Genomic DNA, 27,496 nt, shown 5'->3' with positions numbered 1-27,496 from the left:
AATTCTCCTTGTACCTGAAAAAATTAGTCCAGGTAATAAACAGAAGCAGGTTGTGCCTTATTATAGTCACCTCAGAGTTTATTTCAAACAATGCAAATGAGCAGATGTAAAAATACTAGGCATTATCAACTATACCTCCTATTAGCAAAGAATAAATAATTAAGAGCTAGATGCTACAGGGAACAATTAATGTAAGAGCTTTTATGGAGCATATCACATAAAATTAGTTTTGGTGCTCACTTTATCAGCTTATTTTTATTACTCATCAATGATAATTAATTGCCATCAGACTGTAAAACTCCTGAATCCAATCCAACAAAAGCATTAAAGTGATTTTTTTTTATTTATTATCAATTAAAATGGGAATTGTATATATGTGTATACAAAATTAGAAAGAGTTCCCTACGCACCAGAGAGTTTGCACTGCCATTCAGAGGGACTGAGAGGCTGGAGAAACAGGCAGGCTTCAGGAACCTCATGAAATTCTGCAAAGGGATTCATCAAGTCCTGCACTTGGGCACAATTAAGTCCATCCACCAGTGCATGGTGGGGTCCAGCTGGCTGGAAAGCATTTTGCCATGCTCTGAACAGGCTGGGCATGAGGCAGCAGTGTGCCCTGGCAGCAAGGAGGGCCAGCAGCCTCCTGGCCTGTGTTAGGAATCATGCTGCCAGCAGGTTGAGGGAGGTGACTCCTCACCTCTGCTCAGCACCAGTGAGACCACACCAAGTCTGGGTCTGGGCCACCCAGGTACAAGAAAGAAGCAGACATACTGGAGTAGGTCCAGAAAAAGGCTGTGAAGGTGATTTAAGAGATTGGAAAATCTGTCATGGGGAATTTGGGTTGTTCAGAAGTTGAAATGAAAGCCAATTTTAAAGGCAGGAGATAGCCTTCAAGGAAAAGAGATATATAAACTTCTTCCCAATTCACCTGTTCCTTCCCCTTGAAGAACTATGTATTACCTGACCTTGCAAATGTGATTGCTCTCATGGATGGAATTCTTCTTAAGACATGTCACATAAGTGTGAGAGTCTCAGTTGTATAGATATCCTGCTTTTAAATTTAAAATGCTGAATGTTGTTAAATAATTCTTTATAACAGCTACAGATGGGAAATATGACACATAATTGTACCGTAGAAGTTAAGAATATTTGGGTTCTTTACTCCATCCTCCCCTGTATATAGGCTTGGCAGCATTAATTCAGGAAGGTTTAGAATATTATGTGTATATGACAACCCTGAGGATTTCCATCATTGTGATTTTCCTTCCTACTCTTTTTTTTTGAGGAGTATAATGACCTATGACAACTAAGCTTTATTCTCTGTGGAGTCTGACATTGCTTCTGTTTAATGGATCAGACAGTTTGTGATACATCACTACTAGACACTTTCTTCCCCACGTCAACCTAGGGTACCTCTCCAATATTTCCCATCTGTGCTGACCTGTGTGATCAAGAGGTCATGTCCTGAAGTCAAACCCAGAATCGAAACACTCACTTCTACCTCGGGCCAGACTATTAATGTAACCCATTTAATTTACATCAAGTTAGAAGCTGACATTCAATTTCTCTCTCCAGAAGCAATTATTTTTAAAGGAACATGCCAACAATATTGCTTGGCTTAGAATAGCAAAAGTTCAAAAGGGTAAAAAACATTTCACACCATAAATAAAGAATTGATTATACTTGAAAACAAAGTTTGTAATTACTACTGACATTTCTGAGCCTAGATGAGGTGCCTTTTATGCTTTAAAAACTGATGTCACTTATGCCACCAGCATTATGGGAACCTTATGTAAGGGTCTGAAATAGTCCTGTGCTGGTATTTCAGGTACAAAGAGGAAAATATGAACATTTTGCATGATGCTTGGGTCAAATATCTACTTTTTGTCAAGAGACAGTGCAAAATTCATTGTGGGTGCCTCCTTTCACCCCAATAGCTCTGTCAGCAGGACCACTGACATAATAAGTAAATTTCTTAATTTGTTATTCTTCTTATGTGAAAACTAAGCCTCCAAGGTGCTAACAAATCTTAATGAGGAATAGCCTGTCTGGGTCATCAAATTACTCTTTTTTACTTAAAACAGTGCCATTTTTTTCCATAGCTTTTACAGCCCTGGGTGGACTTTGCATGACTGGCTGCATACCAATATCCCTGAATTCCATGTGGAAGATCCTGCTAATCAAATTGTGTGATGCAAAAGCTAAAAATTGACTCTAAGAATTTGGATTAGCAAACAGTGTTCATCACAAAGTCTTTGAGAAATAGCATCTTCCAGATCAGGCTCTAATGACAGTGTTGAAATATCAGCTAAAGCTAGAATTTGCTAATGGCTAGCAGATGCTAGACATGGAGAGTATTTCGTGCTCCCTCTACTGGCTCACAGGAACAGAGGGGATACAGGGAACTTGGTTCTCAGAACTCTCAGAGCTGTGCTGGTACCAAATGCTGATAATAGTTAAAAAAAAATGCATATTTTCACATATTAGGGCAGTTTATACTTTTTTAGGAGACTAATGCAAATAGCATTTTACCAAGTAAAGCACTTTACCAAAGGTAAACAGCAATGCCATCCCACTGCTATGGGTTATTTGGGGATGTTTATATGTGAGAAATGGTATTTCAAAGGCATGTAAAAATTTGCAAGTGTGAAAACAGAGTAGCTAAGCTGCATAAAAACTGTGACCCCTACAACAATGAAGTGATGAATGGCATTATGCCATTTATGTTTGATGCCATCACAATTTAATAGCAGCCTGCATTCTTTGAGCAAGTTTTCTCATGCATCTTAGCTTTTTATTTCAGTGTAGGTCAATATTGCTTTCATAACAAATATATACAGGTTTGGCATGCAAGAATCATACATTTCTCACTGTTACAAACCATGCAATTGAAATAATTATTTAGTAATGAAGACCAGCATAAACTCTGCTTATTAACCAGCATACTCATGGCGTGTTGCAAAGTTTGCAGTAAGGAATGAAGACAAATCTTTTATTCCTACCACAAAGCAATCCTACCAGAAAACTGTGCCCTTCAAAATAGAAAAGATGCAAGTTGTGGACCTTTTTAGCTAAGGATCACAGAAAGGCTTTCTATAAGCAGAGCAAAAAAGTGCTCTGAAGTAGTATTATGCAAGTAGTAGCATGTATGTATTTATATGTGTATTAACACATACATGTGTGTGAGCACACATTTATACATACATGCATATGATTCAGACTACTAGCCCATGTACTATTTCTGACTGAACTCCTCCAGCTTCTCCAATGTCACTCCTGAATTCCTCCGTTATGGGAAGGAGAGAGAAGTAATGCCTCTTAAATGTTTGGTTGTATAATTTACTGTATTTCCAATAAACTGGATTTTAATGGGGTTCACAATGGTGACATTATTAAGGCTGGTTTTGAAATCATCTGTTGAGCAAAACACTAAACTCTAAAATTGGGTCATTTTGTTTATCGCTTGACATTTGACCTTAAATATTCCATAAATTAGAATGTATTGAGAAAGTAAAATACATTAGTCCCATAGCACAGGTCCTCTGTTAGTGTCTACTTGTTAAGCACTTTCTCTAGAATAGTGAAAGCTGTATGATGTGTAGATTTAAAGAAAGTTCCTTTCTCTTTGGGGAAAAGTTGTGCATCTGCTTGACTGTAATTCAACCAGAACAATGTAGGCTTAAACAAACCAATGCTAAAAATCATATGCTGTAAAGTAGCTCCTGAGATGGACAATCAAATTCTTTAGAAGACAAGCAAAGTTCTGCTGTCAGTTTTAGTATGTGCAATACCTTTGATTTCACCAGGGTTTGTGACCACATTTTAAAGGCTACTTTCATTAGTGGTTGTCTTTGCCATCGGATGTTGAGCATGGTGTTGGTCTGGGGCAAAACAAGCAAGAAATGAAAAGGCCAGAGAGATTCTTCAACAGGGAAAGATTGAACTGAGCAAATTCATAAGCTCAGTCAAGAGGAGAGTATAAATATCTGAGTATGCCAGTCAAAAAGGCTAGGAAAAGTTTATCCACAAATTTAAGAAAGAAATCAAAAAGGTAAGTAGGCAGTGCCTGAAGAAGGCATCAGATGGAAAATTCGTACTGGATAGACTAGATTTAACAATTAGTCATATGATGGAATGACCCACCAGGAATGAGTGAAAGGAAAATAATAGGTACTTGAAAAGGATTATCCTACTGCCAAACAACATACAACTGCCTTGTTTGTTTGTTTGTTTGTTTTTGAAAGCATTTTCTGCTGGGTACTGGTTATACAGATTTGTTAAATCTAAGGACATTTTCTGTCTGTGTGTTGCAAGATCTGGGAGCTTATGGATTAAAAGCCATTCATCTCCTTCTCCTTCCCTTCAAGGAAAAAAGCTTTTCATGCTAAAAAGTGTTTATGTGCAACACTGTTTAACACAGAGAGATGTGCCAGATTCAAAATATCCACTGCTTGCAGGCTCTGTCAATCACATTGGACTACATAATACAACTTAACATATCAGTGCAACTAGAGAAAATAGATCATAGTAATAATGGGTCAGCTGTCAAATTTTAAAGAATAAAACTCTATACATATTCTGAAAGTAATATTGGTAGATGCTTCCTAATGTTTTAATTTTGTATATTTCTAACTCAAAAACCCACCACAAAACATCTGATATTCATGCATTCTTTTGATACTGAATAATGCACAAGTGAGGGCTGCAATCTCTTTGCATTTCCAGTTGCAACTTGCAACAAGAAGAGGAGAGAGATTTCTCATGTAATACATATTTATCATTAAACAATATACATAGGTATATCAGGGCTCTAAGTATCATTCTCAGTGCTGCAAACCAAGTTTGGGGGCCAATTCTGTGAAGAGTTATCATAAAAAGCTCGAGAGCTCATTTCCTAATGGTCATGGTTCAGCTTTTATAAAATTCTAACATAGATTGTCATTACTAGTAAAAGTACTCTCCTATCAGAAGGTTCCCTTGTACAATATGAATAATAGCAACAAGCTGAAATTTTCAATAAAGCTGAATTTTATTTCATTAAAAGGAGTCCTCTGCATAGTTATTGCCCATGCCAGGTGCATATTTTGTTTCTAGAATCTGAAACTATTTCAGTCTCTACTTGGAGCACATTAAATAAGGTAACTGGATTTGATAATGATGTACAAATACATCCTCCATAGGCTATGAGACTCCACTGTTCATTGAAGTAATGTCATTCCTTATGATCATATTGGACCTTATTCTATGTTTTCTGAATCAGGGATAATGCTTGCACAAACATTCAGATTTTAGTGAGGTGAAACCCAAGCTACAGAATATTGTAAATACAAAAATGTTATTAGGTGGTATCAATATCACTGAAAGACATATGCTACTCTTTCCTCAAGTGCCTCCCACTAAGTCAGAATTCTTTAACCAGTGATAAACACTAGGTAACCATACAACTACAGTCAGTGCATTTAAGCAATCACTCTCACAGTCCACTGTCATGTAGGGGGCAAGGTAAGTCATAAGGAGATTAATTTTTGCAAATAAATAAAACAGCTATTAGGCTTTCATAAAGCGTCTCAAGATATGGGCTGTTAAGGAAAGAGCTGTCATGAAAAACACAAGTTAGTCTTAGTTGCTGTGGTGATTTATATGGTGGAAGAATGTAAAAATTACACTTTCTTTCACTAAATGGTATTTCTTACAATTGTTCAAGAGAGCCACTACCTGCAGTAGAAATGAAATTGGAATGCTCCAATGGTTCTCCAATGGTAACTGATAAAAGAATGGTAAATTCATAAGTTCTTCTAGCTATAGCCTAATTTCAGTGCTGCCCACAATGTCCTGAGTTACGCTGCCTTTGTATGGCCATTACCGTACAGAGTGCATGAATTGTGAACCCAACCTCAGCCTTCCTTCTGGGGACTGCCCAGAGAATGACTAATCAGACTAACCTAAACAGTGAGCTTGGTCTGGGAGTTAGGCATGGGAGAAATTTTTCGTGCTTATTGTAAAGAAAGTATTTTGATCCTCAGTAAAGGAACAAACAAGAAACTAGTGAGAACGCTGTATTTCTGAGGTCTGAAAGCATTTACCTCTCCCTGGAGTAGACCACAGACCAGGGCTGAAGGATACACTTTGTCTTTCAAAGAGAATATTCTGACCATTTCCAAAGATTAAGAAAAAAGGGGAGAAGGAAGAACTCTGTGATAGAAGTAGAGGAGGGGCAAACTGAGAAAGAACCAATTCTGAGTGTGAACTTCTCCTTACCAGGATGCTGCTGATAGAAATGTTAAATGGTATTAGTGGATAGAATCATTAAAAGCTTGTCCAAATGTTCTTTCAAGATCAGAGGCTTTAGAATAGATGGAAAAAGAACTTTAAAGTGCTAATTGTCTGTTTTGTGTAGGGTTTTTACAGGCAGTAAGTGCCTGCCAGGCCCTGAGGGCATCCTGTGTTGGTACAGCCTTTGACTAGGCTGGCTCTGTAATGCTGGAGCTTCCAGACTGACTGGGAGCAGTGAGAGGAGGTGGTCCTCCTCCTTCCCCTTGTGCTTTTGAACACAGGAATACATGGAGATCACAGAGGCTGGGACAGAGACAGGGTAGCACTGTAGAAACCTCTCTAGGAAAGCAATAACTTCTTTCCCATGCTCAGAAAATAGCTGCACTTTTCCGTGTTTTGCTGCACAACTGCCCAATACCACCTTTTTGATTTTGCAAGGGAACTTTTCACAGCAGTCTAACAGTGAAAAAGGGATCCTGTACTGACTGTGAATCGAATTTAGGCAGCAAAGATGTATGTTTGCATCTCAAATATAGCCTCTGTGAGGTTCCAGAGGGGTAAGAAGCCCAGAGGAAGAGATCTCTAGACCTAACACTGTTTTTCAGCAATTTCATGTGTGTAGTGTTAGGAATTTCTCCTTAAACCAGCTAACTTTGAATGGGTACTTGATGGTAACATTTTCCTTCTTGAAACTTTGCTTACATGTGAATAATAATTAGCTAACAGTACTTCCAGACCTGTTAATTTTGAATTTGAGTGCCTGTCTTGCTTGCAGGAGAAGCCTGAGCCCCGCTGAAAAGAGGAGCTGTGCTCTTGAAAGCTTCTTAACTTGAAAATTGTATTTTCTCTCTGTGTCTTCTGCTTTTTTATCCTCATTCTTTCCTTGAACAGCCTTGTCTTATTCTAAAGTTTCAGAATGAAGAGAAAATAACCTTTTAAACTGTGATGACAGGTCATGAAATAAAATGAATTAGCCTGGTTAATGGAGTAATGATTGACTACTGTGGTGTGAGCAGCTGAAGGACAGACAAGGAAATAAAGATAAAAATAAAATTTGGAGTTTGGAGATGAGATCTTTGCTATTCAACTCCTTTACTTCATTTTTGTAAGTCACATTGCTTTATATATCTAAGGACAGCAGCTGTGTGATCATTGTAAGGAAGGAGATTAAAAATAAAGAAAATATATAATTATTTTTATAATTATAAAGATATATGCATGTATTTTAGGCTTCCCAAGTTAGTGGTAATATGCCCACTATCCTATTCGTTACTCCTAAATAATATTTATGTCTGTACCATGCTGTGACAGGCCAGGGGAGAGGAGGATGTCTGGCTGAGACAGTCTGCCCTGCCGTCTGCTAGGTGGTCTGCCCATAGCAGCACCTAAAGACATGCAGGGAAATGGAAGCCTGAAGCCCTGTGTACTTCCATGTTTCTGTCACCCTGGCTTCAGTGCAGAATGAGAGTCCAAATGGTTCAGTTTTTAGGTACTGGTCCCGTGATATTCACAGTTCAGTGTCTGGGTGGAGATTTTCTTAGTTGAGTGCTGAGTACTCTCCCATACTGGCCATTTATCTGCCTCATCTTCTGGCTCTGGAAGACAGTTTCTTTCCCCCATGCATATGCCAGGAATTCAATACCCATACGACACCAGTCTGATCATATCATTTTCTCTTGCATTAGTCCAACAGACTGGGAAAAGGGCCAAGGAAATTTAAAAGAGAAAACCAGAAAACAAGACAAGTAAACGAAAAGGCCAAAACCCATTTAGGAATTCATGATGCCAAAGCAAGCAGCAGTGCTAGTGGCACAGCTGGCACACAGCAGATAACAAGATGCCAGCAGTGGTAAGACACTGAGGAGCCAGCACTCGTCTGCAGGCAGCAGGCACCCTGCTACAGTCAGGTCAGTGGGCTCTGCTCCTCTTACCCTTATTCTGCTGATGCAAAATGGATAAACTTCACCCCTGCCAGCAGCACTGTCCTACCCACCCGGGGACTGGGCAGAGAGAGCAGGACCTGCCTGCCTGGCACAGTCACTGCTCCTTGGGCTCAGTTCCACATTGGATTGTGTCATTTGGTAGACCTTGCAAGTTCAGAAGCTCTTTAATTTTGACATGGTGTTAAGTTTATTACAACCTGGTGAAATGAGTCACTACCAAATCCGTAGCTCTGCCTTCCTCCTTTCTCACATATTTTCATGAGCAAAGTGAAAAGTTTAACCTCTCAAATAACAGTCTTTTTAACAAATGTGCGGTGCTAGAGCAATACAATATATCCACAGTATGAAAGGACACAGTTCTAGGGTAACTATTGCCTTTAGCTAGCAGTAACAAATCACAAGACTTTAAATGAAAGCCCAATTTATTAAAAGTACTGTTGTGCTAGGGGCCAGCAGACCAAGGTAATATGAAAAAATCTAGGGCTTGCTACTGCAGAAGTACTTCGACCTCTTGAAATCTGAGTATCCCCAAACCCTTTGATTTAAAAGGGAGCTGCAGAAGTTTAACCCTTCATAGAACTTGTGCAGAAATTTTCTATTTTGGATCTGGATAAGGCATAGAACTAATGTCCTCAAAGAGTTTCCAGGCGGGATGAAGTTTCCAGACTGGGGTTTTTGTATTTTATTTTGTGAGAATGAAATTGTGTAAATAATTTTATTTGCAGATTTGTTCATTTCAAGACTTTCAGCAGGACTATGGACTATTTTCGAGTCACCTGAAAAATCACTATCTGTAACAAGATGCTGCCAGGTAATATCTAATCCCTTCTACCAGCATGGTGGGGAAATATATTATCCTGACATAGGCGTGTGTTTAGGCTCCATTATCTCCTACCCTTAGGTCTAAAACTATAGTCCAAAAGGCAGATATTCTCAATTTTCAGTTCAATTACACTAATTTGTTTGCAATCGTATCCAGTAAGTTCAAAGACGCTGGTTTGTACTTGTTACATATTGGCAACTATCCTCAGTTTAATTACACCTTTTCATTGATTTCAATGGCTTTTAGATCAGGCCTTCACAATGCAGGGTATGTAGATTATTGTTTCTACATATTACCCCCATCAGTGAAGTATGATTATAATGTTACGTGAATGCTTTACTGAGGAAAGAGTCATAATAAAATGAATGTGATTTATTAAATAAAGTCTCTGTCCTGTTGCAATAGGAATCTTAACACTCAGGTGTTAAGGCTGGAAAAACTACTGCCCTACAGCTGCAGAAATGTAGGATTTGGGGTGTTAATGAAATACACTGATACCCAGATGAAACTATTTGACCTATTTTCCAGGCGACTCTTAGTTCATCTACATTAGATAAGAACCCATATACTGAGTGGTCCTGATCGGGGACTGACCTGCTACCTTGAATCATGCTACTGCTATCAACTCTAATCTTAAATCTTCTTTAATTTTCATTAAAACTTGTGGTTTATTTACTATTTGGCTATAATTGGAGAAATTACTTTTCCTGGTCAGAGGCAAACATTTCGAAGTTACCTGAGGGAAAGAGAAGTGCCAGAGAGAGATGTGCATTGTTGCTGCTACCACAGCGCCCTGCTAAAGATTATGGTCTTCCTGCCTCCACCTGTCTGGGCACACTGTTTGGTAAGAATAACTATTTTGGGTTTTCTTTCTAGTGAAAGTTATATATCTAGCATCCAACAGGTATGTGATTAACTAGACTTACTTAAGGTTTTTAAAAATATAATTTAATTTGCATGGGAAGTCAGCAGAAATTTCAGGGTCTCCAATGCTTTCAGTCATATTTTGAAGAGTCTTGCATTGTGATTGAGGAGCTTATGGATTGAAAAAAGTGATTCAAGATTAATAGATTTAAGTACATTCTTACACTCTTTTTCTCCAGACCAGTTAGACCCTACCTATACTCCCTGGGGAGTAAGAATCACGACCCAAATTAGGCAAACAAACAAACCAGGTGAAGGCAATTGATAAGGAAATAAGAGGATAAAGGATGGTGATTAAACAAGGAAATACCTTTCAGGTTGTCTCACAGAGCTTAGAAGTTTTTAAATTAGGACAAGAGAGGAGGAAAAGAAACTGGAAAGATGGACATCGCTGGAAGGAGGTCAAGAGAAAGAAGTGGCATGTGAAGAGGTGAGGGTGCTTAGGACAGCCTGGGAGATATTAAAAACCTTAGTAGAAGCCTCTTGTTACACTCTCTTAGGCAGAACAAAAGCACAACAGCAACACTTAGTGACAGGATAGGGAAGGACAGTTTAGGGGAAGGGCTGGAACAAAAGCAAACAAGTTTCAATGCCACTTTGAAGAAAAATAAAGAGGTAACTCAATGTGAAAGCTCTGGTCTCCATGTGCTTTAGTACTTGCTATGTTGGAGACAGCAGTCATGCAACTCTCAGGAAAGTTTATAAGCTGCTTAGGAGATGAATAGAATGAGAAATTGACAGCTGGTTAAATGAATCTACCTGTTAATTATTTTTTTTCGTTCAGAAGAAACAAGCGGATGGAGTTGACAATAAAATGCTGCAAGCCTAGAAGTGTACAGTGCAAACCCACCGGGTTTGTGGCTGTGCTAAACAGTGCAGGCTGTGGCAAAGGCAAGTCTGAACGCATCCCTTTCAGGATTATGGTCATTTGTAAATTCGACCGTTCGGTTTGTTGTTTGATTGTTTGTTTTTCCCTTAAGAGCAGAGCTACGCGCGCACGTGGAGGTTATATTTAATTCGGACGGCAGAACGCCCCGACGGCCCACGCTGCCGGCAGAGGGACCCTGCGCCCCGCGGGACCCGCATCGCACCGACGGCACCTTACCGGAGAAGCCCGGCGGGCAGCGGCAGATGTAGCCCTCGGCCCGGTCGTAGCGGAAGGCTGGCGGCAGCCCCGGGACGCGCCCGTAGAGCCCGGCCCAGGAGCGCTCCACGCAGTGTCCGCCGGAGAGGCAGGGGCTGCTGCGGCACTCGGCGATGTCCTCCTCGCAGCGGGACCCCGCGTACCCTGCGGAGAGCACCGCGACAGGGTGGTCAGTGGCGAGACACGGTGAGGTTCCGACCCGCCTGCCGTGAGCAGGGACACTTTCCGCTAGACCAGGCTGCTCAGAGCTCCATCCAGCCTGGCCTTAAACACTTCCAGGGACGGGGCATCCACAGCTTCTCTGGGCAACCTGTGCCAGTGCCTTACCACCCTCACAGTAAAGAATTTCTTCCTAATATCTAATCTAAACCTATTCTCTTTCAGTTTGAGGCCATTTCCCCTTGTCACTACATACTCTTAATCTTTCTTGTTAGGCTCTCTTCAGGTAGTGGAAAGCTAGATGATCTTTAAGGTCCCTTCCAACCCAAACCATTCTATGATTCTATGTGCTATTCATCCCTTTCAAACCCCAAAATATACACCAAATCTACACTGTGAATAGTAGCTGAAACGTGGTTTCAGGCTTTGTCATGTGCTAAAAGTTTTCCTCAGTTCCTTGAAGGTGTGAATGTTCCCTCAAGCTCCCTGCCAGGGCTTTGGCAGCAGGACATTGCTATGGCTATTTTGCATTGGGGAGCTGAGCTGTGCTAGGCAGAATTTGTTTGGGTCTTTTTTGGCAATATGGTGAAGATCTGTGTGAGTAACAAGGCGCTGCATTGTGGTGTACACACACTCTCAGGTTGTGGAAAGGCAGAGGAGGGCAGGAAGTATAAATCACTTAGTGTTTGTAAAGTGTTTCATCTGGAGTTTGAAGTGCTACGAGGCTCCCCGAATTTTGGAAAATGTCAAGGGTTCTGCCTAATTTTTCCTTTTCTATTGCACCAAGAACCGTGTAGTCCAACAACACTGAGGCATTTACTTCCCACTGTGCTGTCTGTGCTCCTGCATCCTCAGTAAGGTCACGGGCGTTAAACTCCTACAGAGACTTCTTGTAGTTAGTCCATGTGCTGAAAGAGTTGTGTAGTCTCTCCAGAGAGCAGGGTCTGTATCCCCACTGTGGGTGTGGGGGCCAGTTTGCAAACAGCTGGATACACAAGCCCTCTGGTAGAGAACACAGCCTCACTACCAGACAGAAGGGCTTGCACTGGTACCATGAAGGAGACCGGTTTCCCAGCATACCAATACACCTAGTTTAATTTTTGTTCATATATAGACAATGTTTTGCATTCACAAATGAGATTTTAGACTGGTTTAAAGGTTGTCTGAATGAAGACTAAAGAAAGGGTCAGCTGCAGCTGTGATGTATGTATCACACAGGTTGAAGGATTAAAGTAATTGGGAGGTGGATCCCAGCTTTGACTGATGTCCTGTTTTGACTCCACAACACTAGTGCTTTTGGTTTTGCCCAGTCCTGCTGTGAGAACTTGGAGCTTACCTGGCCAACAGTGGCATGTGTAATTGTCAGCACTGTCCTCACAAGTGGCGTTGTTGTAGCAAGGTTGTGACCAACATAAGGGAACGAGGGTCTCGCAGTGCAGCCCCATAAATCCAGTACCGGTACAGTTGCAGCTGTACCTGCAACACAGAATGCAATGTTCCCTCAAACTGGAAGTCAAGAGATCTGGGCTTTGTTCCCAAACCTGCAAAGGCTTCTTGTGCAACCTTTGCTAGCAGCTTACAGGGTTGAGTCCAGGCTTGAGACCACCATCTGGTGTTTTAGGAGAAACCACAGAAACTGGGAACCAACAAAGAACTTTTTCCAGAAGTATGTGATTTTGTCTGGGGACAAAGAACTGCTTGTGAATTCAATTTGGTTTTGACAGATCATTTCTTCTAAGAAATATGGATCTTTCTTTTTTTCTTCCTTTAAAAAAAAATTTGAGGGGAAAATAGTTTGTATCTTTTAGAAATTATAACGTTAACATTATTCACAAAATTAAAAGGGAGGAGGTAGTAAGTGTGTTAGTATCCCTTGCTCTTGGACTGGTACAAATTGAATTGGCAGAAAAAAAAGGGAATTTCTGTTCCTCAACTAAGTGATATTTTTTCTTTCATGAAAAACAGCCTTTTATTGTTAGGTTAGAAAAAATGTAAATTGCTTGCTTAGTTCCAATAATAACAGTAATAGAAGTTCCCTTTTCATAGCAATGTTACTACAACAATGGTAAACAAACTAGTATATACAAATTAATTAACAACATGCAGGTAATCAGTAATGTCTGGGAGTTTTTGTTTGTGGGGTTTTTTTAGGTGAGCTGAGTATTATAGAATGTATCATTCTGTTCTTTGATGATCAAGTGATGATCATCAAAGATGATCAACATGTACATGTCATACAAGAAGACAGGCTTTTGCAAGGTACGTGTTAACTGTGCAGGCTTGCATGGTCTTGGTCTAAAAATAACTATCAGAAACAAAAAATTACTCTTATATTTTCTTTTATATGATACACCATTATTACACAATTGAAATCATGGGGAATCTTGCTGAATGAGAATTTCTCTGCTAAAGATCTAAGTCTTAGCCTTGGAGTAAATATACGGAGAGAAAGTGAAATTGTTGAACACAAAGCAACATCAGAGATCAGCTGGCTCCTGCAGCCTAATGGACCGAAAAATGTAAACTTTTTACTACACTATTTAAGGGTGTACATGAGCAGAAACTTCTGGCAGGCCAGTTTATTACTAGTGTACGGATTATTCTTAAATCAAAATCAGAGATTACTTAGACCAGGTGGCATTTGAATTTAGGATATAAAAAGTAATGAGGAAGATGTGAATCAGAAAAAGAATTTTCATTCTGAGGTATGGTCTCAAACCAGAAGTCACTCTCTTCTGTATTTTTCACACACTTCTTCCATGTACCTTCAGTTTGATGCTGCTCAGATTTGTGGTGAAAGGTTTTTTTCTGCCTGTGCTCATGCTACGTTTTCACTTTGGTTCAGAATCATGGAGCAGCGAAGTATAAATCCACAACTCACTTTGTAATGTGCAGTAGAGTTTAAATAAGAAATGTGCACTTACATGAAAGTGTTTTTTTAAGAGATGAGTTCTACTTTGTTGCATTCATGAAACCTCACTGGAAGATCAGTCTGAAATTTGGGAGAGAATTTTGTTTGTTGTTTGTATTTACATCTTTTCATGCTAAATCCATTGCCTTGCACATTTCTGTGAGAGCTGGTGGTAGACACAAAAGCCTCAGCTACACTACAGATTAGTCAGAAAAGGAAAACTACTATTTAAAGACTAAAATTTTTCATTTACCCCAAAAACACAAAAAAGGAAGGAAATTACTGAACACCTGTCTGTTTTGAACTGCTTTGTTGTCCATCCGTTTTGATCACAGAACAAATATGGCAAGAGCTCCAATCATTCTCCAGATACCCTGTGGTATTCCAAGCCAATTAAAATTGATTTTACATGTACCTCAGCTTTAAAAGGAGAAAAATGAACAGGATCAGATCTGGCCCGAACGAGCATCCCAGTTGCTCACCTCATGTGTGTATCCTCAAAAGGCTTACAGGTTACACAGTGGGTCTGCTGTGAGCTACTCAGCTACAAGGTGACCTCCCTCTCCCTGCTGTCATGCTTTAGCTACACTGGGAAATAATAAATTGCTTTGTCCTGCTCAGAGCCATTCAAACACTGCTGAAAAGGAGCTCCACAAGGTTGGTGCCATGTCACCACACTGTACAAAAGCTCATTCCCAGAATTCTCCCTTTATTCAAGGCAAGCATGCCTTCTGCTGGTGTGACTTTTGGGCTGATTTGGGAGGCACTAAAATCTTCAAAACTGCTTTATAAAAACTAGAAAATACACAATAAAGGACAAATCTTATTCTGGTGTGAGGAGCACCTGCATGAATACACTTGGGAACTTTCAGACTGAGCTTATATACATATGTATTTTCAGTGTGGGCATGTCATGCTGAGTCAGCAAAGCCAGTATTGGTGAGTGAATGCCAGAGCTCTGGCTGCCTGGGCTGCAGTGAGACCTCTGCAGAGGGCTAGTAACAGTAGGTGGAGAAGCTCACTTTTCTATTTTCTGTTGCCTTGCATTCTCTTTTTTTTTTTTTTTTATTTCTTTCCCCATACACTGCAGGTTATTTTCAACAATAGCTGTTGTCCTATATGCCTGTAAAGTTCCTGACATATTTCCTAATGATATCTATCACTATGGTTACTATTATTACAGTTTTTCTCTGCCTCTCTTTTCTAATGCTTCTGTCTGTTGTATGTGGGCAGCTGCTGTTGGCAAATTCAGTTTTATACAATCTCACATCTTTCTTGAAAACTAAAGTCTGATAAGTGTTAGAAACAGAATTCATCCCTAAATGACAATCCTCGGGGCAGACAAACAGCATGTTGTGAATTTTTAAAGTACAAATATGAAAAATGTACTTTTTGGTCAGTCTTTGCCATAAATATTTTGTTGCCCTATTGGCTCTGGCAGCAGACTCGCATTCTTTAATCCTTTTCAAATTTAAAGTGAAATTAGTGCAGGATCAAGGAGCGAAATCCGCAATTTGAAGCGAACCAAGCGCCCTGGCAGTGCAGGCTCCCTCAGCATTCCCACCCACAAGTGCAGGAGCTGCCAGCACCTCACGTTGGTGTTACCCAGGGGTTGCAGACATACCCATTGGCACCATCCGTGCACTGTCCCCCGTGGAGGCAGGGCCGGCTGGCGCACTCGTCGATGTTGGTTTCGCAGAGCTCTCCGAGGAACCCCGCTGGGCAGGAGCAGGAGAAGCTCCCCAGGGAATCGTGGCAGGTCGCACCGTTCAGGCATGGCTGTGACGAGCACTCATCTATTTCCAGCTCACAGTTTGTACCTTCAAAGGCAAAGAAAATAAGCAAACCCCAGAGCTGGGAGAGAGTTTTGGAGATCTCAGCAAGTACCGCTTGAAGTACAGTAGTCACATAATTTTTTTCTTTGTTTTTTAAGCAATTACCTATTTTTAAAAGGGGTTTCCTCCTCAATGTGCTTTGAAAGACTTTTTTTCAAGGCTAGGGAGAATATACAAAAGAACAAGCCAGCTGTTATCACAAAAATCAGTAGAAACCCCACTTTTTATGGTAGCTTGAACACAGAAACAGGACGAGTTAATTTTCAGTTTATTCAAACCACTACTGTTACTGTTTACACAATACAGAAGCGACTAGTAATTTATTGATCTCATAAGAGTCCATTTAAAGCTGCACAGTTAATTCAATTCATTGGAAGTGGCTTGTTTAGCTGTGGTTTATTGCTTTATCTTTTTTCTAAGATTTAGCAATGCGTAAATAAATGGGTCTGTGGTGCAATGATTGCAACAGGTCAGAATCTTGGAGCTGCTCTTCAGAGGTAATTGATGTAACTAAGTCAGTTCTAATATGAGTTTATTTTTGATATTTGACAGGTTAAATATATACTCCCTTTTCTTACCTCTAGCGCAGTCCAGGAGACAATAGGAACATTTCATGATCACTGCCTTGCAGCTCATGCTTTGACTATTTCAGGGGTTTGTATGCTTATGCACTTATTTAGTGTTTTGAGCAATAGAGTAATATTTGTAAATACTTGCTAAGTCAATTTGTTTTAGCAGCTACAATATCAGCCACAAAACAGATGCAAGGTGGCAAATTATAACGAAGAAATTTCTTTGAAGTGGACTTGCATATCTTTTATTTGGCTTACAAAGTAGCATAGTATTGTAAATTGCAAAAATAGTTTGCAGGGGAATTTTCTACTTGAAAGAAAAACTGCAGCCCTGAGAATGGGTTCTTTTTTTTATTTTTTTTTTTTTGTAAGGGTGAAGTTTTCAGTACAAGATGATGGGGTAGACTTTCAAAAGATGGGAACAGACATTTGATGATGGGTATTACCCTAGCAATTTATTTAGGAGCTCACCTCTAATTCTTTCTTTCTGCTGTTTTTGCCAGCTCTCTGCTGGTGTGAAATTTGTACGTTGTTACTCAGAGCATCTTATAACACTGAGATTGATAATACTGAGCACTGTTACTTCATTACTAATTTATTTTGATGGATTTGAATGCAGAATATTTGTTTAAAGGGAAAGAAATCTCTACAATGGATATGTACCTGGAAATATCTTAAAATGCCAAAGCAAAATTTGCTGATGTTGACTAACAAGTATTTTTCATTGTATTTAAACATTAATGTGCAAGTTCATCTTTTCAGTAGTTAAGAAATATCACTGCTGTAATTTTAGAGAATATATTCTTTCAGTTCTTTGAGACCACATAGGGAACACTGGAAGGAGGGAAGTTGCCAGTCCTGTGCCCCCAGTTTAAGGTTCACTGATCGTCCAAACACTACTTTCAGCGGGAGCCTGCCACGAGACCACAGCACAGGAACACTTTCTTACGGCTTTATGGTAATGTACATTACATCCAGATATAGTAAGCAGTCCCTCTGTGGTCATTGCCCTGTGAATTCACTGTAATTATAAACAATGTGTTTGCAGAAGTGTGTCTAGTGACCGTAAATCTGCCAGAGCTTGTTAACAGCTTACTGCGAACACTAAAAATCATGTGACAAAACAAGCACTGTTCGACTGATCCTCAGCTCAGCCAAATTTAAAACTACAGGCCTGAGAACAGCCTGACAATTAACATGAGAACATAGCGTTGCTGTTTTGGTTCACGTCTTTAATCTATCAAGCCCAGTAACCTGCCTTCGGCAATGTTGCCTCAGAAGAAAACTTCTCTCTGTATAATGCGTCCAGCCAATGCGATGTGCCATGCAAATGGGGGGGGATTCCTTCCCAGCCTCTGCTGAATTGGCTGTCAGGCTTTCTTATGTGTGTAGAAGAGAGATGAAAAGATTAGATCTGCATTTTCACCTCAGTCTAACGTTCTGTCATAAATATGCTGTATGCCAAATATCATATGCCAGAGAGGAAGGAGTGTGCCAGCAAGCCCTGCCACAGCTATTGCACAGGGCTGCACCATCATGAGCTAAGGCACTCCAAACTAGGGCAGGCAGAGCCTCTCAGCAGGTACTGAACCACACAAGCAGTTTGAATTGAAAAACTATGAAGGTTCTTAGGAGTCATAACTTTTTCGGTTTCTTTGAAGAACTAAGATTATTTCTTACACTACTCGCTTTTCCAATGAGTCCTACTGTGTGTTTCTTTGTCCAGCCCCAGTCAATAAAAAGTAAAAGCAGGTGGGGATGAAGGACACACAGCCAATGTTTTCAAACTTTGATGCCTATAGATACAGTGTAAAAACCCCTTCTGGTCAAAGATACGAGGGATTTGCAGGCTCAGTGCAGTTCCAGGAGGATCTGCACATTCTTAGTATGGCTGGAAATTGATAAGCAGGTCACCCTTTCTGCTCTCCTGAACTGTAGTATTGTGCTCGTGCACAGCATGCAGAGGGCTGTCCTCAAATTCCTCAGTCTGTATAAAGTTATCTTGCATGGCATCAACTGGATGGAGAGTGTCACATAACTATTTTTGAAGGGACAGGAAGAGTGTTACATCAAAAATTGGACAGGGGGAAGAAATTAGTTTCTGGGAGCAAGGCTTGTCCTTGCTTGCATGCAGGTTTGTGCTAAGCACAGGTGTAAATTGTTACAGGTTTTACACTGCACTATGCAGACAAAATTGGAGGAGAAGAGCAAGGCTAAATCCAGTGAAAGATTTTGGTCCTGTGATGTTATGAGCTGCAACAAGCATACCCTGTATGTGTGTGCCACTGCTAATCTTTAGTTTGAAAGCCTTGGACATGTGGCAAATACCACTGGACTCCTCTCATGTCGCAGCCTTATGCCTGAGAATCTCGGCGGAGCCAATAACCTGGACTGAATCCTCTGCTCAGGCTGGCTGGGACACAAGGTGGGGAGTGCTGGTTTGAGACTGAAAAGCTGAGGAAGGAAACAGGCTTTTCACTTTGCTGGCAATTGGATAGACTGTGTTGCTTGCTATTGATACCCACAACAATATGGACATGAGCTTGTTGGGAAGTGAGACCTGTACTTGAGGTACTTCATCCCATGGTAGAGGCTGCTGTGCCTCTGCTTGCCTTTAAATGCCTAAGACTTATTTATGATGCATCTATTCTTAATATTTGCATGGCATATACATTATTGATAAGAATACTGAATGAGAACTTAAGAGACCTATCAGGAATAATTTCTTCATATTCTACAGACTTCATCCCAGAGGTGGTCACATCATAGTAAAATGTATTGCCAAAAGAACAAATCTAGCTCATTTCACCTATTTTGTCTGCCACTGAAATACTTTCTCCTCCTGCTATCTTAGACTGAGACTAGGTTGTGAAGCAGCCATGCACTCCTGTTAGTTCACGCTGAAACATTCACTGGTAATGGAGGATTGGCTTCAGGAAGGTAATTAATGCACCTAGCTGTGGGTAATAACTGGCTCTTACACCGTGCTCTGTTGGGGTGAATTAAAAGCAAGTGCAATTAGTGCAATGGGGGAAAAAATGCAATTGATTAAGGTAGCCAGCAAAACTTCAACAAACCAATTGAGCTTCATTATTTAACAGCTGCGTGGCACATGTCTTGTAAATAATTTCACACATGCAGAACATTATCATAGAAACTGCAGATTTCATGCTAAATTTTCCAATCTTTGGCTCTTGGTGTGTTCTAACCTCTTCCATTTGTGTAAGAATTATGTGTGACATTTCTCAGCTATTTTAAGAAGTGCTGCAGCATACCAATCATACAAAATAGCAGTCACAGGCCGTGAAACTAGTAGTAATTGCAGCCAGTAATTCATGGATTTGGTTAACATTGATGCTATAGAATAACTGTATGTTCTCTACCTGCAAATCAAGAGATATAACCTTTTTTACATCTTAGGGAAATGAGATGAGGCTGGATGACTTCCCACAGTAATTCATGGTGTCAGGCCAGGATAATAATGGTTGGCAAGATCCCCTGACAGAGTAAATGAGGGGTTTTATTACCAGTGGGGACGCGTTGGGGCTTTCATCCTGTAATCCCTCTGGCTTGTGCATTTAGCACAACTCACAGCAAGGTGCAAAAAAACAACAAAAAAGAATGCTTCTGATAAAGCATTTTGTTAAGTACCTTTTAAGGTGGATATTTTACTGCTGGAGGAATGGTCTGCTACTCCTCTATAGAATTACCATGATTAATCTCTTTGCTACTGGAAATGTTGTTGAAGCTGTATGTCAAAAGACTGCAGCCTCTTCTGCTGTGCATTTTAGACCTCTTCTCCTTCCTTGGTTCTCTACTCATTTCTTAACTCTGCTTGTGCAGTGTGTGGAGTGTTTGGTGACATTGCTTGATTTTTGGTGAGAGTGGATAGCATTAGCCAGGGAAACAGCAGAATTTCATGATGAAAGTGGAGTGACTCCAGCAGAGTAACTTTCCTCCAGCAGTTTGTGTTGACCTAAATTTTCATTTCTTTTTGTTTGGGTTTTACTATTTCATTATGTTTTCTCTTTCTTTGTCTCTAAGGTGTATATTCTGCCTCTTTCAAACCGAGTTTCTGGACGATAGATGCAGGCCTGGACCCCACTAACAGCGCCAGTTAAACAAATACAGTTTCCTGAATACAACAGGAGGTCTGGGCTGAGTCTGATCATTGCAGAGCAACCATGCTGGTTGTTAATAGGTTTTTCCTTCCTTATGCTCTTCGGCTTTCCCCCAGTTGTGTAGTTTTCTCCTCAGCTGGCCCGGTCTCCAACACCCGCTGGCAGCAGCGGGGTGGCAGGAAGGTAACAAGCTTCCTTCAAATAACATTCTCCATGCTCATAAGGGATATTAACTGAGGGCTGGCTTCCAACGAGTGCTGTGTCAGACACAGGAAAGCTGCTTTTTACCTCTGACTTCCCCTCCTGCACAGGGATTTGGGGATGGAGCTGTAAACCACATCTCTTATTTCTTATTCATTTGAATCACTTGAAGCCATAGATGTTTTTTCATCCTCTTTTTGCTGCATGACTTTTTTTATTCTTTGCTTACCTGACTAGCAATCTATCACTAAAATGCCTCCCCTTTTCTCCTTTTAATGATTCAGTGTGCTACCTCTCACAGTCCTACCCCTGAATACAGCTTTGAAATCTGAAGGGAGCTGTCTTCAGACAAGAATCATATGCTTTCCAGTAGAGGAAGCAGGGAAGAAAAATCACACCAGTACCTTAAAAATGGAGCTACATAAAATAGGATTATCAAAAAAATGGGCAGTTTGGGAACATAACACTTTCTTTTCTATGTAACTTACATAATATTCTAGTTGCAAATGAGTCCTTTGTTTCTGAGAAGGGCAGAGGAGAGGAAGTAAATGTGAAACATCTAGGTTTAAGAGTACAGTTTTTCTTATTAGATCTAATTTTTAACCCTGTCAAATATAGCTTTTGGTCCCCAGACAAAAACTACATATAGCATCCTGAAGACCTGCATTTTGAGAATGTTTCTTTTAAAAGGAAAGTTTGTCTAGCCCTGTGACATAGCTTGATGTTCACAAAACTGCTGTGTAGATGTTGGTAAATAATGAGATTTCTTTAATCCTTCCTTTTCTGATTTCAGTAGTTCACAGCGATATAGTAATCCATAAGGTACCAACAGCCATTGGTGCTGAGGCTGAAGGCAAGGGGGTAATGCAGATATGGCTAAATAAATGTGTGGTTCAGGGAGTTAAACTTGGAACACAAATTATAATGGTCCTATACAATGCAAAGGTAAAGTTATTTTAATAGTGCTTACCCGTGAACCCAAGCGGACAGATGCAGTCATAGTGTCCTATCTGGTTAAGACATGTTGCCCCATTCAGGCACGGATCTGAGACACACTCATTCACTTCCAGGTCACAGTGCTTGCCTTGGTAGCCTGGGACACAGTAGCAGGAATATTCATCGACCCCGTCCCTGCACACTGCTCCGTTGTGGCACGGTTCGGAAATGCATTCATCCAAATCCATCTCGCAGAGTGTTCCTGTGTATCCTGCACTACACAGGCAGGTGGGCCCGGTCAGGCCGTTTTGGCAGGTGCCTCCATGCTCACAAGGATTTGTGTCACATGCGCTGTCAGGGGTTTCACAGGGGCACTCGCAGGTAAAGCTGACATTCCCAGAAGAGCCTAAACAGGTCGTATTTTGGAGACAGGGGTTTGAGAAGCAAGGATTGGAGGTTTTGTTACAGAGCTCCTCCACACTGTCCACTGACGCTTCTGCACAACGGCAAGGGTCGTCTTTACGGCCAGTAATGCACGTAGAGTTTTTTTGGCAAGAGTGTGACAGGCACCTGGAATCATTCCTCATGCAAAGTGACTCTAGAAAGGAAAAGCAAAAAAGCACTGGGAGTAACCAAGAGTGAAAGAAGTGTAGTTCTTAACATAACTGTGCTTCAAAACCAGCAGCTCAAATTGTTGGCTATTGAGTTGCATTAGTGGACTAATAAATGTAAAATGAAAACAGTAATGAAAATTGAGTAGGTTGTAATTTCCTGTTCTTGCCTCTTCCAACAGCCATGGTCTGGAGCGTCAGGATTTCTTAGCACTATGAGTATAGTTGCAACAATATTGGTAGTTGTCAACCGATATCCAACAATATGGAATGCATTTATACTTAAGACTTTTTTTTTTAATAGAGAAAGGAGTTGAACCCCTTTTTTCAGTTCCATACAACTTTGAATACTTTTGTGGCTGAAGTTTTTTTTGTATTAGATTTCACAAAGCTAAATTACTCAGCTGCAGTTACAGCTCAAGTAAGCAGTTCAAACCATCATGTACTTTGATTCTGATTTCCTGATTCAAAATAGTAATTTGACAGCTGTGCAGCATTTCCACCACAAAGAATCTTCCAAACACCTGAGATGCAAGCCCTCTGGAGAGCCTTCCAGCCTCTGAGGCTGGAAGGACTCAGTGAACATGGTGTAAACATGTTCCTTACCCTCTGGGAATTGAGCTCCTGGCAGTAATTAAAGGCCACTTGGATTTTAGCGTTGCTGCTGTAAAGGCTGGCAATAGCAAAAGCTACTTCTCACTTCCCAGTCAAGGAGGGGTGAGCTGTTACCAGCATTGTTCAGAACCCACCACTGGCATACACTGAAGCAGTTGTATCTTGGCCAAGACTCCATGAAATAAAGCTGAATGTTCCTTTCTGAGAGAAGATAGCAATTCAGAAGGGAAAGACTAGTGAGCTGGAGAATGAAAGTTGCATTAAACAATCTATGTGATAGTCCTGTAAACATCCTTTTTTTTCTTTGTTCAGTTTATACTTTTATTCCAGAGTCCTGTTTGGATATATGAAGGGTATGCGTGTATTCTACAGCAGTTACTTGAAAACAAATGGCAAAGTAGTGTTTATTTATGCAAACAGGGTGTTGTGGATGAGCCAACTTCTTAGAGAAATTCAGACCCACCTATCATCAGTCTTTCAATTCTTCTCAGTTCTCGAACTGAGAGTCAGGAGAGTGGACACAAAAGAGATGGAGATGGGCCACTGAAAGAGAAGTGGTGAGTAGAGATGCTTATCAATAACTGGAGTTAGACCAATGCTGATAAAGGCCTGGGACAGATCCCTGACTGGAAAAGTGATAGAGGTGGGTTGGTTACCTGAGGACAGCAAAAAAACAAACACTGAGGATTGTCAGAGAATAGAAACTGACTGGTGAGGGTGTGTTTTTATAATGTGTATTTTAATACTATATATATATATATATATAAAAATATAATTTAATCTGTTTTTTTCTAGGAGGTGGGAGTGGAGAAGGAAAGTGTCAGAAGGCTTTACTAGCTGAGGAAAGACTGCTTATGTAGATAAGACACCAAGATAATAAATGGAAAGGTTGGAAAAGTTATCTGTGCATCACTATTGTACTTTCTGACCTGAGATGTACACAGGAGCAACAGTGCCTCTGAGAATTAAAAGCAGCAGTCTGGATGAACTTGATGTTCATGAATAGGTACATTTACCAAGTCAAATAACTAACTGATACTTGTTTGAACAAGCAGAATAAAGATTATGTAGTAACATTGATAGTAACAATGACACCACGATTTAAAACAAGCAGTGGTCTTAAGGATTACATAGGAATAGTTTCTTTATTGTTTCTTTTGGGGTGTTGCATCTATAAGTAAAATGTGAGAAATATTTTTGTTTGAAATGTTTTGAGCTGTTGTCAAGTGCACATATACATCAGAGATGCAGAGGAGAAATTTCTAGAAAAAATATGGTCTTTGCTTGGTAAAAATTGTCTTTGTTTAATGCAGGCTATGATAGATCTGATTAAGAAAGGAAGTTAACATTGACTTGCAGGAGGAGAACTGGAGCATTACCTAATGTTCTTCAAAGGAAAACAGGACAAAAATAGTACTTCTGATTTAGCCTGCTCTTAAAATGGCCGTTCCCAAGCCTGTTAACAATCAGTTTTACACTGGGAGCAGATATTCCATCCTAATGAGGTGTCAGTTGTATTTCCTCCAGGTCTGACTGAATGTAAAATTCAAGACATTGGTTATGATGTACTGACTTGCACCACAGTCAGCAGTAACATGGTCTCTTCTCCTCCTCAGCACACCCTCATGCATGTTCTGATGTCCTGGTTTGCATAATTTTGTATATTACCCATGCATTTAGTTTTTTTTCTTTAGCCTGAATAATACAGAACTTGCTGTAATCTATTAATTACAGTTAAAAGGAGCAAAACTGTGGTCCTTAGGAACTTCTGCACCTCACATTTTCCTTGGGATTACACAACTTTAAAGAGCTTTCCTTTCAGTCTGTGTAGTTACTTAAAATTCACTCAAATATATGTTTGAGAAAACATTACAAATTTGAAGAAATTAACTATGATTAAGTTATAATGTTGTCTAGTACTGTACTGTGTAAGCTACAAGAGGTGAGGTCAATCATTCGAGTGCTTCTTACGTAGGACCACTGTGACATGAGAAGCAATTTAGTTAATTATTACTGCTTTTCCAGAGATAATCTGCATCCAACAGCTCAGTTTGTTGTAATGACTGTGTGTGAGAGAGCATGAAGCATTTGCCAGTTTGCAGTTTTGATAGCAACATACTAGCTGTGAGCACTGGTTAAAAAGCTTCATAGCTCTGTGAGGCAGTAATAGTGGATGGAAAATGAGAGAAGAGGACAGACAGCCCTAAAAGCACTCTCTGTTTGTAGTGAAGGCAACCAATTTGTCTCCGAGGTGATACCACTATGGGAAAAACATGAAACAGAAAACCTTTTCTGTTTGTGTTTTTTTTTTTTTTTTTTTTTTAACCAGTATCTTAATTTCAACTCCTTTGGCTTTTATAAAACAAAAACAAATTTCTTATGCAGAAATTGCCAACAGACAATTCAATTAAGTATCCCTAGAGGATACTTTCATCTGATTTGTACTACAAGTTTACAGTGAAGCAATAATAATTTTGGAGTTCTGTCTTCATTTTAAAGCACTGTGCATGGTTTTTATTATTTGTATAATTTTTGAGGAACACAGGAGTTATGAAGGTCTTAGCAGAGATGTAACCACTGTCGAGTTTTAGCTTATTTGTGGTTTAAAGGCTGGGACTAGGAGTTTTTGTTAGGGGTGCTGTTTTGTCTCAGCAGCAAAATTGCACCTCGAAAAGGTGATCATCAAAAGGTATGCAGTTATCATACCATAGATATCATGGTATAGAGTTCACCAGGACATTTCCATTACTTTTTTTTTTTTTTTAAATTGTATTACTAAATGATGTGCTTCAGATAATCATTGGATCCTGGACTGCTAGTTAAAATCGCAGTTTCCACCTCTTTCAGGTAAGCTATTTACATCACCTCCCTTCCTGCCCTAGTTTCCCTGCTGCTCTGGAGTCATATGGAAGAGCGGATTTGGGAACCCATTGAGCTACTGAGGGCTGTATGGAAATGAGAGAGGAAGAAGAGTGTAGAAGGTGGAAGCTCCCAAATGCTCTGTGATGCATTGTGATGATGCAAAGTCTGGCTTAGTTTAAGTGGAGTCCTAAAGAATATTCTCTACTCCATTTGCAGAAAGAGCTCCAAAGGGTCAGAAATGTTTCAGTGTTTTGGGGAGCTTGATTTTTTACAAGGTTGCAGCAGGATAACCAGGAAAGGCCTCATGCTCCACCTCGGATATGTAGAGGAGTTGTTTTTGCTCTTAAGCAATTAAGGTCACTTCAGCAGTGACTTGTTCTGACAGTCTTAAAACTTGTATGTAACATTAGAATAATGGAAACAAAATGCTGATCACTTTGAATTTACACTGACTGACACTTGAGGTAATTATAAGTCTCTTTATAAACATTGGTGCATTAATCTAATTATGAGAGGATTTAGTGCCAAGCATTTTGCCCCATGGTTAAATCCTTGTGATGCAGATGAGATGGTTGGCAGTGAAATTCTTTGCAGTAAAGCTTGCCATCTACTGGCACATAACCCGTACTACCAGAAACAAGGGTTAGGGTTACAATACCTGCAGCTTTTACAAGAGCTGGCACAAACGACTAAATATAACAAATGCCAAGAAAATTACAGCATTTTTTTTTCCCTCTTGGAGAAGATTATTTAAATTCACTGATGTGATCTTGTTAGTGTATGAATAATTGAGCTTATATAGCTAATCAGCACTAGAAATGCATGATTTTGACTGGCAAAGACTTCCGAATGATCAGAAACCACTGCAATAATACAAAACAACTTTTATGATGTTAGAAATTCATGAAAATTATGATAGAAGGGAAAAATTAAATTACTGGGAAAGTTAACATAAATGGGGCAAGGGTTTTGAAATGGCAAAAGCATTTTGGCACGGATCACCTGATGCCTGACAAGGAAACTATTCTTCCTCAGTAAAGCAGGTAATTTTGAAGAGCTTGTCTGTATATCTTTGCTGAAAACTTCGAGGGTTTCTTTTCCAGATCCTGTTTGAATCAGAGACTTACAGAATTCATGTCTACTTTTCAGAATATTCTTCTAACTTAATTAGATAAAATCTAAAGTGAATTGATAATCCCCAATTCTGAGAATCGGATTAGCAATCACAGCCACTCAAAGCCTCCAAACAAAACCTATCAAACTGTGTTGGGCTCTTTGTGTCACAAATGTCTTTCAGCAAAGACTTATTCTTTCGAGACACGACTCTTCCTATGAGTTGGTGAAATATCATAATCAGCAGCAGCATTTAAAATTAAGTTTCAATCACTGCTAATCACGTTGTTATGAACCAGAGTTCGCTTGGCTGTGGTCATGCCTGCACTTTGCTAATCATCTCATCGTGCCTGGAGGCTGCTTGTAATTTGCAATGCTGTTCTTTAAATGTGCCTTCTGCCCCTGAAGGAGGACTCTAAGCTTCACAGAAGCTTTCAACACTAACAGCTTCAG

At 40.0% G+C, this 27,496-nt stretch overlaps 2 protein-coding genes across 4 annotated transcripts in view; one reads left to right on the top strand and one right to left on the bottom strand.

Moving 5' to 3' along the window:
* The window catches only part of CRB1 (crumbs cell polarity complex component 1), a 97,206-nt gene that overhangs the window by 48,954 nt on the left and 20,756 nt on the right, over nucleotides 1-27,496 (bottom strand). For both annotated transcript variants that reach the window (XM_027666044.1, XM_027666045.1), the window contains exons 2-5: nucleotides 21,877-22,440; nucleotides 15,802-15,997; nucleotides 12,603-12,742; nucleotides 11,069-11,251 (exon numbers count right to left, since the gene is read on the bottom strand). In XM_027666044.1, coding sequence (XP_027521845.1) covers nucleotides 11,069-11,251; nucleotides 12,603-12,742; nucleotides 15,802-15,997; nucleotides 21,877-22,440 — 1,083 coding nt within the window. The remainder of the gene's footprint in view (nucleotides 1-11,068; nucleotides 11,252-12,602; nucleotides 12,743-15,801; nucleotides 15,998-21,876; nucleotides 22,441-27,496) is intronic.
* The window catches only part of ZBTB41 (zinc finger and BTB domain containing 41), a 72,458-nt gene continuing 53,970 nt past the window's right edge, over nucleotides 9,009-27,496 (top strand). The window contains exon 1 of one of the 2 annotated variants that reach the window (XM_027666052.1): nucleotides 9,009-9,027. The gene's annotated coding sequence lies outside the window, so the exon portion shown is untranslated. Of the gene's footprint in view, nucleotides 9,028-25,842; nucleotides 25,916-27,496 lie in introns of those variants that run through there. The other variant, XM_027666051.1, reaches the window with a different exon arrangement.

The sequence above is a fragment of the Corapipo altera genome, unplaced genomic scaffold, assembly GCF_003945725.1.
Source record: "Corapipo altera isolate COAL_440 unplaced genomic scaffold, ASM394572v1 119, whole genome shotgun sequence".
NCBI classification, from domain to species: Eukaryota; Metazoa; Chordata; class Aves; order Passeriformes; family Pipridae; genus Corapipo; species Corapipo altera.
The sequence above is the reverse complement of the archived record's forward strand: the minus strand, read 5'-3'. Positions and strand labels throughout refer to the sequence as shown.